Here is a 17,602-nt window from a genome sequence, read left to right on the forward strand (position 1 = left end):
GAGTGATAGAGCTGACCCCCCAAACTCTCCTCAGGCCAAACAATGGGACTGGGTGGTTATAAAGGAGATCAGAAAATAAGCACAAGGCCCGTGAGCTAAATGACAAGTTTTTGTCCAGATCTCATGTCAACACTTTACACCGCTCAGCCTCAACACTTCACTACACAGCAAACACCAGACACCTGGGACACTAACTTTGACATCGGCAGCCTCAAATCACTACTCCACTCTCTGCCTCTCTCCTCCACAAGCTCACACACTCAGCCTCTCTCTCTCTCTCTCTCTCTCTGTAAAACACCATCACCGTCGCAGCTCTTTCATAGCACGACAGAAAAGCACAAAACACAAAAATCGACTACTCACCCAACCCTTTCCTCTTCTTCTTCTTCTTCTCCTCTCTCTCTCTCTCTCTCTTTCTCTTCCTCTCTCAATCACAGCTTCAGCTGGTGAGGCTGGGCTGTTGCTGCTGCTCCCCTGGCCACACCCACAGCACAGTCATATGACCACCATCCCAAGTGGCTAGGAAGGCATTTGGCAGCCACACCCCTCATTCAGAGAAAGTCAATGGACAACATTGTGGATAGATACGGGATCTCCAACCGTGCGGTTAAAGATACAGAAACATTTGTGCACGTACAGTATTTGTGTGAGAAGAACAAGAGAAAAGGTTCTCTCCTCCTTACGTCCATGTCTTTGTGGGAATCCATCCGCTCTCTCCCTCCCACTGCTTTGTGTCACAGAGGAAAGCACCAGCTAAATCTTATGTGCATGTGTGTGTGTGTGTGTGCTGAAAACATTTGGTCATCTCTCTCCTTGTATTCTCCAGGGCTCGCTCTCTCTCTCTAAAGTCAACCCAATCCCTCGTAACTGATCTGACTCATAACTAAAGCCATTCCATGGCGGGGGGTTGTGTGCCCAGACTGTTTCTTATTTGGAACATCGGAACTGCCAGGCAACAAATGTCAGGATTCAATTCCTCCAATAGTTAAGATTTCTGATAGTAGTTTGTAATGTTAATCCCTCTTTTTGCTGTGGAATTATAAAACACAATGTCACATGTTCAGCAAGGGAGCTTAACTGGCTGTTTTTGTTACTGTTCTTCCCTTTTCCAGAGTTTGGCTGCAGCCATACACTGACATTAATCTCATCCGAGTTAAATGAGACAGTTTATTTTCTAAATTTATTTCCAAGAAGACTATTTCCTGATACATTAAACAGACTTCAGCTTGTCAGTGATGATTTCTTCTGTGCTGCTGTGGCTGTGTTTTCCACGATCTGCATGTACCTGCTTTAAACCATGTGTTTACAGCAATATGAAAAACTCCTGTAACAACTTGAGCGAATCACGCTGCGCCGAAGTCCAAACTGGCTAGAAAACAGATGAACGTGGGCCCAAACCCCAAACGTTCCCTGGAAAACATTGCTCTGCTGCACTTCCTGTGTCCCAGTTCAGCCACAACACAGAGATTCCCATTTACAACAGTCAGCACACTGCAAAAATGTTGAGATGTAAAAGGCTTCTACGAGGAACATACAGTATATTTTAAGATGAAAGAAAGATGCTGGTTATCAAATGGATTTAGATTTTGTTTTTCCATAACTGGGAAAAAAAAAAGAGTGATTCATTTGTTCTAAAGTTCCATGGATGTGTCTCAACTTTTTCCATCAGCACACAGACTGAAAGCGTGAGAGAGGTTTTCATAACATTCAGCACAAATGTTTCCTTCCTGTCAAACATGAATGTGTCTACAGAACATATCAGTGCACACTGGTGAAATTAATTCAACTGAAAACAAAAATCCCGCAGTTGCATCACTGTTGTAGGTTGTCACACGGACTGTTATTGATCGATTGATTAAAGAAATGCAGTTAAGTCTCAAATCCTCTTGAGATCACAATCATAAAACTGTCACGGGTCCATGTCTCTTCACGCTTTTATTGTACCGCTTAACTCTTAAGCGGTACTTAAGTTTTTCTTGGGTTCTGGGCAGAAGGTCTGACACATTCCCACTGTATATCTCGTTTTTTTTATTGAAGTGAAAGTTTTCCACACAGTCATAAACAATAAAGAAAATGCTGTCAGTATGAAACCCGTGACCCGACAGTGTCAAAGTTGCCATTTCCTCCAGTGGGAACAAAAGATCACAGCAGAGGTCTATAGTATGTATGTGCATTATTTTATTTGCCCTGCAAAGAGCCAAAACTCAGAGAAAAATAAAATAAATTGATATATGGACACGTGTGTTTGTGTGTAGCTCATGGGCAATTTTAATCTAAAGAATTCAAATGTAAACACTGTACCGTGTAGTTTGCCGTTTCATATTATCATGACACTCAAGTGGAACATGTTCATCACAGCTGACTTCTGTGTTTTAACTACAAAACTCAATCAGGAGGCAGATTTTCTAAAGTGAAGTCATGTGCTGACGGCTGCACTGAAAAACTCAAATCAAGCTCTTTTAGCCGTTTGATTATTATCTCTTTTGTAGCACAGTAGCCATGTTGCCACGAAACACATGTCAACATTCAGTTGGATCAAATCATTTGGGCTGAAGAAGTAACTGAAGAATAATGTGCGGTGACGACTGGCATACCGAGGGACATTTGGAGAACACAACCCTCTGTGATTGGCCCAGAGGTCAGTCCTGATTGCTTTAAGGCCACCAAATCACATATGGAGACGATTACAGGAGACAACTTTGTGACTCAGCCGACCGGGTGACTCGGTGACACGATTTTCCTGAGGGAGGCCGAGCGCAAGAGGGAAAAGTTGAAAGAAAGGAGAAGGAAGGGAGCAAGGAGTAGAGGAGACAAAGTGTAAAAAAAAAAAAAGAGAGAGCGAGATGGAAGAGGAGGTGGAGGAAGGTTTCGGATGGTTGGAAGAGTAAGGAACAGGCGAGAGAAGGGGGGGATGAATAACATCTGGCTTTGCGTTGATATCTACAGGGAAGATATCTGGGTCTGTTTGAGACTTCCTGTTGTGTTTCATTTGCTGCTCCCCTGTGGTGCAAATGGAGACAGCATGTGTGCAATGAGTGAAGATGGTTTATCTCAACACCCTAAAGTGGCCTCCAAGACTCAGCCTCCCCCCCTTTGGTTGAAATCACTGAACATGCATTAACAGTACAGATGGACTGATGTGTGTATTTATCTTGAGATGAGATTGATGGTCCTCACTCCTCAGGCCGCACATTTCGACATCTACTTCGCATTGTGGCGCTGCAGTGTAATTGAAAGGAGGAGGAGGAGGAGGAGGAGCAGAGATTAGTTTGATAGCTCAACTGAGCCTGGATTTATTCCCAGGGGTTGAAGTGTCCCCAGGAAGACAAAGAAGGTGACAGCCTTTCCAAAAACAAAAACACTCTCCCTGGAAACAGAGTCTATTACCCACATCCCTCACTACCTAGAGTTACAACAATGTTGTGTCTTCTGCCACTGAAGACTTTATAAGACAGAAAACACGAGTTGCCAGTTTCTAGTACCATGAGTTCAAACTTATTTTCTCCCGTAAAAACAGGGTTATTTTCTTTCACAACAATCAGACAAGACTTTGTTCCTCCAATTCAGGAGAATGCAACATAGATTTTAAAAAGGAAGTCGGGAAAATGTCTCATAAGCACATTTGTCTCAACTGAACATCTGAAGAGGATACATCATCTCTCAGCGTGATTGGCCTTAATGGAAACCAGTCATTTCTCATGTGTCTGCAGCATGACAGCCTAAACAACCACGTTCTCCCACAAACAGCAGATACTCACGAAGATGATCCATGTCATGGTCGTATATTTCAGTGCAAGTAGAAGTCATCGCCGCTGTCGGCTCTTATCGCTCTTCTTTTTGTTAAAAGGGTTCAACAAGAAAGAAAATAAAAATACAAGATGTAAAAACTCCAGTATACTTCCTAGTCTGAGTGGAACATGAACAAATCTATGTAACTAAGCTCACACACCGACGTGCACTCGCTCTTTCCGATGTTCTGGAGAGGAAGCTTTCCCTAATGAACAACAAACACAGCGACTCCATGGGATCGGCCTTCTGGGGAATCCTTGGCCCCAGCTCTCTGGATGTGTGTGGGGGGAGAGGGAGAGGGAGAGGGAGAGGGACAGGAATGACTCAACGCCGAAAACCAAGAGACGATGCAGAGAGCTCTGTGATTAAACTCTTGGTGCGGTTGCCGCACATCACGAGATATAACCAAATCGTAATGATAATTATCTATAATAGAAGCTTCCCATGTGTAGAAAGAGATAGTGACAGAGAAAGCATTTAGCAACCATGAGCTATCATCTTGTGAGATGATAACTTGGTGTTTGCCAAGAAAGGTCTACAAGATACATAATTTAGATTTTAGAAGTCTTACATTAGGAATCACAGAGGAACTCGTCTATGGCGCCATGCCCTTTCACCAAAATCTTACACAGTGTGTGCACTTCCTGCTGTCACTCTGTGGGTGAGAGTTAATCTTCTGCTCACTCCAAGCCATACTGCTAATGCTTGTCTCAACAGACGACGGCTTTCTTCAAAGCGATCGCACCGTAACCCACAAAGCTGCAGTTATATTCTGTAAACATCTAAATCATGAGTGCAAACCTCTGTCATCGCATAAGATCTGGTCATAGAACAGCGGTTTGTGACAATTATTGCAGTCTTAAGACTTAAGTGTCCATAATGATCCAATAACTGCTTGTCTGGCCTAATCCAAAGCATTCATTTATGGGGGAAAGAAAGATGAAGGTACTAAAGCGCTTGTGTGTGTTTTTAGTTGACACTGAAACACCTACAGTAAATGCTGCAGTGATTTCCTTCCTGCTGACTTTTAGCTGAATTTTACATGCACAGCATTGACAGTCAGGAAACTGGAAACGGCAACAAAAGCACCAAGTCAGTGAGGATCAATATCCTGGGAGAGGTTCCACTTTGCAGAGTCACATCTAAATATCTGTACTGTCTTCAGCTCGGTGGGACCGGGACAATCTCTCTGTATGGTTATTGTCATACCTGGCAGAGGTCAAAGTATTGTGATTATCTGTTATTGTAAAATAATCTGTAATCTGAGCGTCATGGCTGGTGTAGTTAGCACTCTTGCATCATGACCCGGTTGGAACCAGGGTCTTCCTGAGTTTGCATGTTCTGTGTGTGTGTGTGTGGGTTTCTCCAGGTTTTCCAGTTTCCTCACACAGTCTAAAAACATGCAGATTTGGGGATTAGGTAAATTGGACACGAAATTGACTGTAGTTGTGAGAGTGGATAGTTGTTTGCCTCTATGTGTCCCTGTGATGGACTGGCATTCTGCGGAGGGTGTGACCCGCTTTTCACCCTCTGTCAGCTGTGCTTGGCATCAGCGCCTCCCCCAGACCCTCATGTGGAAGCTAAAGCAGTAGAAGACGGATGGATGGATAAAATACTTGATTTGTCCCTATAGAAAAAATGGGTGGGTCTGATCTCTTGCATCAGTCTGAACCACTAGAATGATAATACATCAATAGTCACAAATATGTGACAATGCAGATTCATCCTATTGTTAAAGGGCTAAAAGCTGCTGTATCATTGAGACGGTTGATAGCTGTTGGTAGTAGTGGGTACAACATAAGTTATATAAGACTGCATCCTCATTTTGAATTTTCCTCTCACTGCAAATTCACACACCTTCACACATGAATCTCCTCATCAACTCTCATCTACTCTTTTCAGCAGATGGCAGAGCTGCAGCACAAATGGCCATCTGTCACACACACACACACACACACACACAGAAAGAGAGGGAGAGCGAGAACGATTGTTTTATCCACTGTGTCTTCTATCAGCCAGCAAGTGGGCCAAAATCAATTGGCAGAGAGAGTGAAAAAGTGACCTCACATGAACTGCTCTCCTTCATTACTGTAAAACCACTCTGGGTGCAAATAAACCTGCAGTCGTGTAGACGAACCAATCAAGGCTGATGATTTGTTAACCAAAGTCACTACCTTTAGAAAAGTTTCTTGTCACCAGACCATCACATCTGCATGTCTTTGTACAGTGGGAGGGAGCCAGAGCAGCCAAACAGATCCCACAATGAATAATGTCATTTAGTCCCTTAGATGTGTTCATGAAATACGGAATTGTGCAAACTGATGAAAAGTTACTGGTTGCAGTTCCAGGTCAGGGATGTTTAAGTCAGTCACTCTTCTACCACGGCACGGCACAGCAAGGGTTGGTTTTCCACTACAAATAATAGTACCTACTCAATGGGGGCGGAGTCATCACTGCATGGCTGCATGAAACTGCGGTGACTTTCATTTTAGATATTTTCCTGGTAATTGTTGATTAACCAACGCTTTTAGGATTGTTCAGTCTTTTTAACTGATTTACAGTTCGGATTGATTCTTGTGTCGGGCGTCTCTTCCTGTGACGACCAATCAGCGGCCGGCTGTCTGACAACGTCAAGGATGGTACCTACTCAGCTCGCTTGGTGCCGTGCCGTGCCGTGCCATGCAAGGCGAGGTGAGGCTAGGTGAAGCGAGTTGAGCCAGTGGAAACACGCCATTAGTGTCTCAGGCAAAGGAATCACATAAACATGTGGAAAACAGGACAGATAAATAAAAAATAGTATCAGCAAAGACGAAACGTTACCCCGGTCTATATCCTACTATTCATCATGTATCTAATGGAGGTGGAAAAACACTGATAGTGACGATTCACTTGGTGGGAGTTCACTTTTTTGATAAAGGGGGAAAAAAACAGTGTAAGACCATGTGTGATCATTGTTACAAAATCCTTAATTTGGGCAGAAGTAAGCTGTTGAACCAGTGAGTTTCATTTTCAGTTTGTGAAGGTAAAGTCTATGAAACTGTCAGCATCACTGCAGGCAAAGGGAAGTGATAGAAGAGCAGACTTGTACTGCCGATGTGGGATTTGCCAAGATAACAAAACAGGACGGAGGTTTTTCTGCAGTGGTGGGAAACGTCTTTAACCCCTGACTTCCCCCAGATGCTCAATGTAAACTCCAACTTCCGTAAAAACCTTATCTGGAGAGAGGGGAACTCAGTGTGTGTGTGTGTATTTATCTGGGGCAGAAGGGTTGATTCTTTCCCATTTCTTTCAGTTCCCTCTTCCTTCTCACCTCCTCCTCCTCCTCCTCCTCCTGTAAGATGCTCATAAAAGAGGAAACCCTTTTATGTTAATGTCTGCACTCTTCAAAGGCCAACATGACATTGTTTTGAATTAGTTCCTATCCTGGTGACATATTGTAGAATTATGTGAACAGGAAGAAGCTTGACAGTAAGCAGTAATTAAGACGTATAAGGCAGTTTCATTTATGAATGTCCTTCTATATATGAACTGTAACTTAAAATGGTTCCAAAACAACTGGAAATTTAGCCTTTTCCCCACTTGCTTGCCAGGCTCACTGTGTTTCTGGATGTTTAACTGTCACACACTGCCTCCATGTGGCCAGCTTTGGAAGTACATGAACAGTGTGTGGTCAGAGCTCAGTATAGAAGAAGTGATACTTGTCACGTCGCCGATAATTCAAGATACTGCAATTCAAGTTGTCATGTGATCATATTATTATATGAAGATGAAAAAAAGTTCATCTTGAAAGCAGTTTAATATATGTAATCCCTTTAAAAAGTACTAAAATGAACATTGTTGTCTGATATTTGTGATTGATTACACTTTGCTAAATTGTTGTGTATTAGGGAGATTTTTGTATACGCCCTTAGGCTTGCTTGTTTTTTTTTTTTCTTTCTTCTTCTTCCTCTTCCACCATCATGTTTTAATAGTGTCAATAACTAAACACAGAGCTGAGAATAAGGCGGGGAGATTTAGGTCCTGGGTATTTTATGAACTTTGGCAGAGTATGTGCGACTGCTGCTCGGCGTCTCGATGGAGCTACATAATGAAACTTCAAAATAATGTTGTCCTTAGTTGTTCCCCCACCAAAAAGGGTATTGGCCAAAATCCTGCTCTGGCATTTCTTTGCCTCTCTCTCTCTCTCTCTCTTTTTTCTTTGGGTAATTAGCCAACAGGTCACACTGAGTAATGGTCTGGGATCAGTCCAGGGTAATTACACTGGGAGAGGATTGACCCCAGATATGCCTCCGCCTGAGGCTGCCTGGATGTGTGTATGTGCTTGTGTAACTATTTCGGCGACAAAAGTAACACAAGTAAAACAAAAAAAGAAGAGGTTGAGAAAGTGAGTTTGGTTGTGTGTGCGTGTTTGTGTGTGCACGCCCTTTCCTGACCTATGGACAGGCAGAGACAAATCACCCACTGCTCACCACAGGCTCCTCCTCCCTAATTTTAGAAGGTCAGTCCAAATAAGAGACAAATAGCTTGACTCCTTCCTCTACAATGTCTACACCTCCATTAGGGAAAATAAATGCACTACAAGATAATCTGTTTATTTAGGCAAAATCCGAGGAAATTCCGTCTCGGTACACGGAGACTGCTCGGTCAACACGAGGACATCTCTTTTTGTTCTTTCGCCTCACAACAGGGAAGACGGGACACAACTGCACAACGTCAAGTGACTCTTTAAAAACGCATTACTGTTCTGTAGCTGAGAGTGACACCATAAGAATCTATATTTAAACTTATATTGACACAAGCATACGTCAATAAGCTTCACTATTTTCAGTAAGTGTCAAGTTAAGTGTAGATCCAGTAGAAGATTAAAAGGACGCGACAAACGGGGAAAGAGTTGTTTTGTGTATCATTCTGCTACTGTGTGGGCTTTCACGTGGACAGTAGTTAGAAATAACGGCCACCGACTGAATCCAAGTGAAACAAACTTTCTTCATTTAAGAAAAGTGGCCCAGGAAGTGATAAGAACGTGTGCTATTTGTGACTGCAGGTGGTGGTTTCTGCCCGTGAGATAGAGCTTGTTCGACAGTGTGCGATGGATTGATGAACAGCAGGCCTGTCTGTCAAGATAAGGGTCCCCATCTGGGCTGAAGACACAGGAGCAGAACAGATAGACATCAGAGCAAGTCTAGTGTCTGTGGCCTGAAGTGAACCCTGATATCCATGTTTTCCTTAAAATATGCTACAGCAATTTAACCGTCACTTATCTCATCAGTTTAAAGTCACAACACACACCAGAGACTCTTGCAGCGCTGCCAGCGCTTCAAGCTGCATCACAGTTCATTTATGTCAAACAGCAAAGTCAATTTCATGGCTTCACTTTGCAGGAATCGGAAATCCAGGAATCTATTATTCATGCAGTTGCACACATACACGTTTTCTGTGGATTTCAGCTTGACATATTCACTTTGACACCTTAAGTCTGTGAAAAGAATCCAAACTTATTTCACTCAGGAGGTGCTTGATTGCGATATTGGTTTGTAAAGATGGATTTCACGCTGGAGCCAAAAGATGTGAATGCTGTTTTGACATGAAAGTGACTGCAGTTTACTTTACACTCTCAGGCCGACCTGAACATCAACATAGCAGTGATTCTCACTCTCTGCCGTGATCAGAGTAAAGGAGGATACTGGTGCGGAAGCTGACTGACGTGGATGACATGAGCCCAGATGGAGGAAGTGCACTGCAGTGAGGTCACACCAAAGGGGGGAAAACAATCGCACTGACAGAACAAGACAGGAAGCACAGGATACTCTACGTGTGTGTGTGTTAGTGTACTTTACTTTGGTTCCTTTTCGGACATAAACAATCCAAATGAATGGAAGTCAATGCGAGTCCTTAAAAGGGTAGCTGTGCTAGAGTGTGTGTGTGTGTGCGCGTGTCATTTCCTCTTAGAAAGACTGAATGGCAGGAAACCTTATCAAACAAGCTTGTGACAAGTTGACAACATGTGGTCGAATTGTGAGAAATGTTTTAATCCTGGCAACACAACAATTTCACATTTTTCCTCTTTATCAATGAAGATGGTCATTGATTAAGTACTTAGAGTGTAAATGTCAGTAGTTTCAAATGTTTATACTATGTGGGGCCAGCAGTGAACTTAGATCTACAGATTGTATTTTCAGCAGATTCATGTAAGTGACTTCTGGTTTGACATTTCCTGTTCGTAGCAGGCACGACAACAACTTTGATAAATAACAATGCTTCTAAAAACAGGGATCATGTGTGCAGTCAGGGGTTGCTATGACAGCCGTCAGTTTCAGTGAAAGGCTTTAACGGACCAGGATTGTGGACGCAAAGCGCTGTACACACTTTTTCCTCCTCTGAGAAATAAGGAATCGCGCTGTGGCCAAAAGACTTAAATCTGGAGAAGTCACTGATGCGTCTCGTATGTCTGTTTATTTTGTTGAAAATAAACCTTTAGAAGTCCATCTGGTACCAGAGAAGTGGCAACTTAATTATGATTAACTGTTGCTCACGGTCTGAGTTGGTGTCCCAAGTGATAAATTGATACAGTGGTGTAATTTAAACCTGATTATATTGCCGACGTTTATTAATTCATTACGTCATTTGATTTATCCATTCAACCGCGCACACACAGAGCGACGGCGCAGCCGCTCTCATGCTCTCTAATATTACACTGATGTGGAACCAAGCTGCTATTTACATTTGTTATCGATAGTTAAGAGTCTTTGCACAACAAAAGCAGACTCGCTCCGTTCACAGATAAGTGGAGGAAACGGATACCGGAAGTGCCGCAACAAATAAGGAAGTCAGATCCAAAAGTCACTTCCGCATTCAAAAATAAAGAAACGAGGCGTGTAAAACCTTCAGCACAGGCACAGGTGATAAATGAATGCTTTTATTCAGTGGAACAACACGACACATGAGGACAGTGTTAACACGTACTGTGGGAAATATGCTGATCAAACAATGGCCACATGACAAAGTGCTGTATGTCCGAGACGTTTCGCTATTTCGGCTTAGAGCCAGTACAAAGTACAAAACCTCAAATGACCGACATCAGCAAAACTCATTATGATTCATCAGGAGCTAATTATGTAATCGGTGGTTAATGTGAGGACATTGATTTATTCAGTGTGATACAGACACAGTTTTCCCTTTAAACGGCTGTTTTACAGTCTAGTTTAGGAACTTAAAGGTATAGTTCGGGTTATTTTGAAATGTCAACAGTGACTGTGAACCGACCTGGACATTTGCTCTCACTGACAACATGGCTGCCAAAAAGAATACGTTGCCCACTTTTAATGTTTACAAACTGCTCACTCGACCCAAACCAAAGGCAGAGGACAAAGGAGCCGCCACGTTTGGTAAGTTTGTGCCACTTAGGTAAATCTGAACAAAGAATTTAAAACACTGAAGGCAGCAGTGGATTAAAAACTGCATGTCTGTCATAATATACAAAATCACAGATTTCTTTCTTTGTACTTTGGTGCAGGGGAAGAAAAAAATGTGACCATCTTCAGTTTCCAGCAGGAACAGGCCGTCTAACCTCAAGAAAAAAAACAGCCAACTTATCCTCAGGATATCATAAACTTTTATTACAGGCACTCTATTCAGTGAGGGAATCTGTCTGTCTTTCTTTTCTGTACAACCACACTTGAACAAACCTGAACTGTCCCTTTAAGACAAAATAATGCAGAGCAGCGATTCTAAGAGTGGCTATAACAATATTTTTAATGTGACAAGCAGGTGAATGGGATCACACATGGATCAGCAGCTCACATAAACCTCCAAAACATCATAAGCTCTTAAGTGGTTCTGTGCAACGTTTTTTTCTTCTCTTTTCTCATCACTCATTGTTTTAGATTTCACTGCAGGAGGCAGATGTTTGTGGCAAAATAGCATGGAAAAGCTCACTGTACACAACCTGGACACAGTTAGTATACTGCTGAGCCAGATGTGTCCCTCGGGCGTTAATAGAGACCAAACACAAGAGTGAATTTTGGACTAACTTCCATCAGCTGCGGATACAAACATTTCGGCAGAATGATGTTGCGCCGCAACAGCTGCGTGTGTTATCAAAGCATGAGGTTTAAGTTTCACATGATGCCATGACGGGGCCACGCGGCACAGTAGTGGCTAGCACTGTTGCCTCACAGCAAGAAGGTCAGAGACTGTATGTTGACGACCTGTAGCAGGGTGCACCCCACCTTTCACCCTATGTCAGCTGACCCTTGTGTGAAAGGGTTATACAATGAGTGAGTGAGTGAGATAGTGACCTTCATTTATGTTAATGTGTAAATAAGTAAACGATTAATCATCATGCTGTGTAATCGTTTACAAAAGTGTAATTGTTGGTTTAGACGTATTCAAGAGGGACAGCGAGTGCGTGTTATTTAAAAAAAAACAAAAAAAAACAGCAGGACCACAATAACCCTTTGGCCGAATATCTCCACTGCACATACACATGTACAGTAAATCTCACGCCAATTACTATTTAACTGCCGTATACAGTTGTAGTGCTGCCAAGGTTAAACTTTCATCACTTAACAAAAAAAAAATAATAACCACACCGTCTCCGATTCTGCATTAAGAACAGACATGGATGACCACAAGTACAGACAGACAGTCTGCTGTTCCTGACAGACAGGCCTCCAAGGACACGCTTACTTGTGTTACTGACAGACATCAAATGAATCAAACAAGCCACTCCTGTTGCTGGCCGGAGAGATCTGATACATGGGTCCGCCTGTTACCTCAGTGTGAGTGGAGACGGAGCAGAGGATAATAAGTAAGAAGGAAAGGCTTGAATAAATGAGAGTGCGTACGAAAGGAAATCTGGAAAATGTGACAGTGTTTTTTGTTTTTTGTAAGTGAGTGGGGTTTAAGTATAAGCTCAGTCTACAGCCATGGGTGAAAAGTTGCCCTTTCCTCATTGCTTTGGAAAATGTAATTCATTTTAACCTGAGCAAAAACCATTTACTCTATTTTCCACTAATGACATAACACTACATTAAACATTGCTAAAGCCAACACACAAGGTAATGAGCACTGACACACTGCTCTGCTTAATTGGTACACTATTAGGGTCTGATTCAGATTATATGCATGAAGCCAAACAGAGTTTATATAAACATCATAAAGTATAAGGTTTTTACTCATTCTATACAATACTCTCCGTGATAAGTACCCACTAGCTGGAAGGAATTGTCAACACAAACCAACCAGACTTCTTTCTTTTGTCCAGTGTTGGAATGTAACAAAGCACAAATACTTCGTTAAGTACAAAATTCACATGTCTGTACTTTTATACAGATATTTGTATTTCTAGCAACTTTTACTCCACTCTCCAGTTTTGCCATTCACTCCTTTTTCATACCCATTCACATGCTGCAAGTGTCTTGCTCAAGGACACATATAGACTAGCAGAGCCAAGACTTGAACCCACAACCTTCCAGTTGAAAGACAACTCGCCCGACCACTGAGCCACCATGGCTGAATCCTAACTTTAAATGTCAAAGTATTATTATGAAAAGTTACTTCAACTTCTACCACTGTAATCCCTCTTAGGTACTTCACACAAGACTGCTTCTGTCTGTCACTGTGTGTGCCATTATGTTGGTTGCAACTATGAACGAAGCTCCAAAGCAGATGAGCAGCTTGGAAAGCAGCCAGAGAGACTCTCAGGTGGAGTGAGCACACAGCCTTTATCATATGAAACAGAAAAATAAACTTTGTTCACCGTTTTCCCAGGAAATGACAGATTCATGCTTCTTTGTTGCACTCAAATCCTCAGCAGTATTAGCAGAGGCAGGTGTGAGGTGTGACTGTGACATGCAGGAAACATAGTCAGAGCAAACTTACTGTCAGGGTTCGGAGACTTGCGTCCAGCATGGCTGGGTGAGGAGCAGCGGAAGGTCGTCACGATGGTGTTGTGGTGTGGATTGGGATGGTGTGGGTGGTGGCCGTTGTTCTCAGGAGGAGCTCTGGTGATGCTGATGTCAGGTTTACGTATATCCCCCGGACTGGGGGGCTCAAACTTGCGAGCATGATTGTGCTCGAGGGTCCGGCTGGTCCCGTTGTTGTTGTTGCCCTCATTGCGCCGTATCACTGACGAGTCAGTAGACGGCTTGGCGAAAGTCACCTCCCTCTTGTGGCTCATGTCAGGGGTTTTAGAGTGGCCCAGGACATCAGGGCGTTTCAGGGCACTGCTGGTCACAAAGCGTGCAGAAGCGGGGCTGGTGATGTTATCCACATGCTTGCTGGCTGAAGAGGAGATGTCGATGGAAAGTTCAGAGCGGCGCGGCACAGGCTCGGGGGTCTTGGAGCCTCCTCCACCCATAATGGACCGAGGTTGGGTGTAGTTGAGGTTGTTGTTGTTGTTGGCAGCAGCCGTGCCAAGGTCACGGTAGTAGATGCTGGTAGGTGACATGGCGTTGCGGTGAGGGGAGCTGGTTGTCCGACGAGAGCCAGGGGACGAGTGAGCTGAAGTGTCGACATCCTCTACCTCGAATGACCTCTTCAGAGCTGCGTGTAAAGGACAGTGACAACATTAGAAGACGATCTCTTAATTCTCCATGTTTATGTGTGATAAATGTGATGCTTTGTCTCTTGAGGACTGGAGATGTTATAATAATTCATGCACTTACAGAGCTAATACATTACAGGCTGCTTAAGTTTGGAGTAAATGTACTACATTACTTTCCAGGACTGCATCTTTATCACTGCACAACATTTCAAAGCACAGTCAGTCTTTAGATTTCCAGTCTCTTAACCAAAAATGTGTTCAACTTTCCCCTATAAAGCTTTTACAGGCGGCGGGAACAATATCATAGCATGTTCATTAAAAAGGTCACACCAAATAAGTGAGCATTAAACAGAGCAAATTGTTCCTCTGAAAGACATTATGAGCAGAATCAAAGCAGTAAAAGGCCTGAGGTTTGAGGGTGGGGTAGCCTAACACGTTGTTGGCAATTTTGGTGGCAACACAAAAAAAACAGCAAAACAAAAGAAATGGAGCCATAACTCATTATATTGCGTTCACCAGGTTTTTTTATTGCAGCGTTTAACATGTTTAAGTTGATTCATGCATTGTTTAGTGATGAGCCGGGCGAGGCGCACGACCCTATACAATTGTAGTGTTCTACACGACATGTTATAACGCACAGCTGAGCATTTTGTTCATGAGCAACATGAGCACGGACATAGAGGAGCATCCTTCCCCTCGGCTGTGGTGTGAGAAAATAGCACCGTGTCCAAGACGAAGATACAGAGAGATGGAATCGCCTCCAGGAAGAGTTCACTGGCTCTAAGTCGACTTGCATTTAACTCCCATTATGGACTTGCTGTGCCAAGCCAGTGGCCAGGAGCTGCTATCGTAATGACAAACTAGTGGGACCAGTCCGCTCACGCATACAAGATCATACACCGTATCCAATGATCCAAAACTCAATTTGATTATTTGATCCGTTTGTGGCCTGTGGTGAGTCTGCACCACTTTACTTTGTGTAACTATATGTAGTTCTGTTCAAAGGGCTTGTAAAGACGCGTGAGTATGAGTTTCGGGAATGTATATGTGTTTATTCTTAAGCAGCTCCACCCTCTGAGCGAGCGCCATGTCCCAGCAGAGCGCTGCTCTCTGCATAAAGCCAAAACAACGTTAGCGGACGCAGAGCTCAACACAATCACATCAAAGCCGCCTCCCTACGCACATCAGCCGGCACCACTAATCTAATTTACTGCTTCACTCCAACACGGTGGACATTTGATACAATTTACTCCCTAACAAAAACTCAGGCTGCAGCCTGAATTTCTCTCTTTTTTTATCTGAGTCGAGCACACCAAGGTCATTCTCGTTCACCACATGAACAACTGAATCGGCTCTCACGTCTCACAGTTTACAGTGATTTGTGTTCTTAATCTCTTTAACCCCCATCCCTCCCTGAACACCGGCAATGTAGACCTTGAAGCATGGCTACCTTTTCATCTGTGGCTTTCTTTTCATTGCAAAGTACTGTAGGCTGTAAGGGCAAGCTATAGCTACTCCAGATAGTTTTGCAGTACGTACATAATGTGCGGATTTGTTTTAATAACCATACAAAGAGTCTTTAGTGTTAAAAGCCAAAACACATTAAAACTTCATTTTCTCACAGTCCTTGTGCTTATTTTGTACAAGTTTGTTCATGAAACAGCTTTAAAATACATCCTTTCATATGATACACAAAAATAATTACATATGAAAATAAACTCAAATTTGCAAGTGATGTCCACATCGACAACGTCTCTGGACTGTGTGCTTGTTACCCCTGCTTTTCCTCCGTCTTGATTTTACGATTCCAAGGCTGTGGCTACTCTCAACTCTGGCCAGAGAATAAGTCCGTCTGCCAGAATCGGCCTGCGGGTTTCATAAGGAGCTGAAAGTTTGCGATGCACTCAAAGCGTCTCTGAGACTCAAACGTCTTAGAGATCGTCTCCGGGAGTCTCTGCACCTCAAGTCCAGACTTTTATTTTACAGATTTGATGAGCAGTAAATGTGTGAACCACCTATAAAAAGTGGACGTAGTCCTCCGGTTTGCTAGATGACGAGAATCCGGAGGTGAGATGAACAATTTCCTGCGGAGTTAATGTCTTAATCACTAGTTTCAGGTGGTTCAGCACTTATAAGTAGACATTAGTGTGATTGACAGCTGGTATCAACCATTAGGTGCCTGGTTGTAGGTGCTTCTGTGTATTTCTGGTTGCAAAATGTTTGTTCAGATTCTTATTAGTGACATCGCGTCACTGCCAGTTGCTTGTCCATGTGAATGGGTATGAAAGACGGGTGAATGGCAGAACTGTAGTGTAGTGTAAACAGCTCATCAAGACTAGAAAAGCTCCATAAAAATACAGACCAACTCGTCCTCGTCTGATTTTATTTGGTAGAAATGAGTAACAAAGACAGTTAGAGAAAATGTAGTGGAGTAAGGGTTGCAAAGTAAAGTACAGATATGTGAATTTTGTACGTAACAAAGTATTTTTGACTATTCTGCGTGATTTAAGGGAAGAAATGAGTGTGAATCTTTCAGCTTTAATCTATCACTCAACTCATAAACCACACTTTCTCTGTTTTATGCGGTCAGTAGTGTCTCTTTTTTGTATTAAGCTAAAGCAAAATGTGAGACCTAGTCTTTGCCTGAATGTTGTAAGTGTTTGTGCATGAATGTGGGATTGACATATGGATGAAATATCGTTCCCAGTAAAACAGCATTCCCAGACAATGAGCTGGAAAAAAACGAGAGGTCCAGTCTACCTCATTAACAGGAGCCAGGAGCCTCATCTCCCCAGGTCCTTCCACGACTTATCATTCTGTCGCTCAGTGTCCAGCACCTCACTGTGTATCAGTGTGGGAAGATAACGCAGCACTGACAATAGCCCGAGGATTACTGGTGCAACAAAAGCAAATATGAAGGAAATCTATGTCATGTCATTGTTTCATCATTTGTTTTTAATACGGACCAGGTGCTGCCGCTTTATCATCTGCAGTTCCTAGTCAAGGACACGCTGACCAATGAACACACAGTGTCAGTATCATCCCGACTCAGAGGCGCTAATAAAGTATAGTGAGGAGTAAGAGGGAGGAATCCAAACGGAGAGACAAGATGGACAGAGGGAGAAAGGAGGGGAAAGGAGACCGGAGTGTGAGAAACAAAGTTTGCAGTGTGACAAATGAGGAGGTTAAAACAGTTCAAGACAAAAGTGCCACTTATCATCCCCGTTGCAGCTGGAATTATGTGATGGTACGGCGTACATGCAGGAT

At 43.0% G+C, this 17,602-nt stretch overlaps 1 protein-coding gene across 5 annotated transcripts in view; it reads right to left on the reverse strand.

Moving 5' to 3' along the window:
- Positions 1-17,602, reverse strand: part of sept9b (septin 9b) — a 66,356-nt gene that overhangs the window by 26,243 nt on the left and 22,511 nt on the right. For 3 of the 5 annotated variants that reach the window (XM_044028139.1, XM_044028138.1, XM_044028137.1), the window contains exon 2: positions 13,672-14,334. In XM_044028139.1, coding sequence (XP_043884074.1) covers positions 13,672-14,334 — 663 coding nt within the window. Of the gene's footprint in view, positions 1-363; positions 485-3,758; positions 3,974-13,671; positions 14,335-17,602 lie in introns of those variants that run through there. The other 2 variants (XM_044028140.1, XM_044028141.1) reach the window with 2 other exon arrangements.

The sequence above is a fragment of the Solea senegalensis genome, linkage group LG6 (assembly GCF_019176455.1).
Source record: "Solea senegalensis isolate Sse05_10M linkage group LG6, IFAPA_SoseM_1, whole genome shotgun sequence".
Classification (NCBI taxonomy): domain Eukaryota; kingdom Metazoa; phylum Chordata; class Actinopteri; order Pleuronectiformes; family Soleidae; genus Solea; species Solea senegalensis.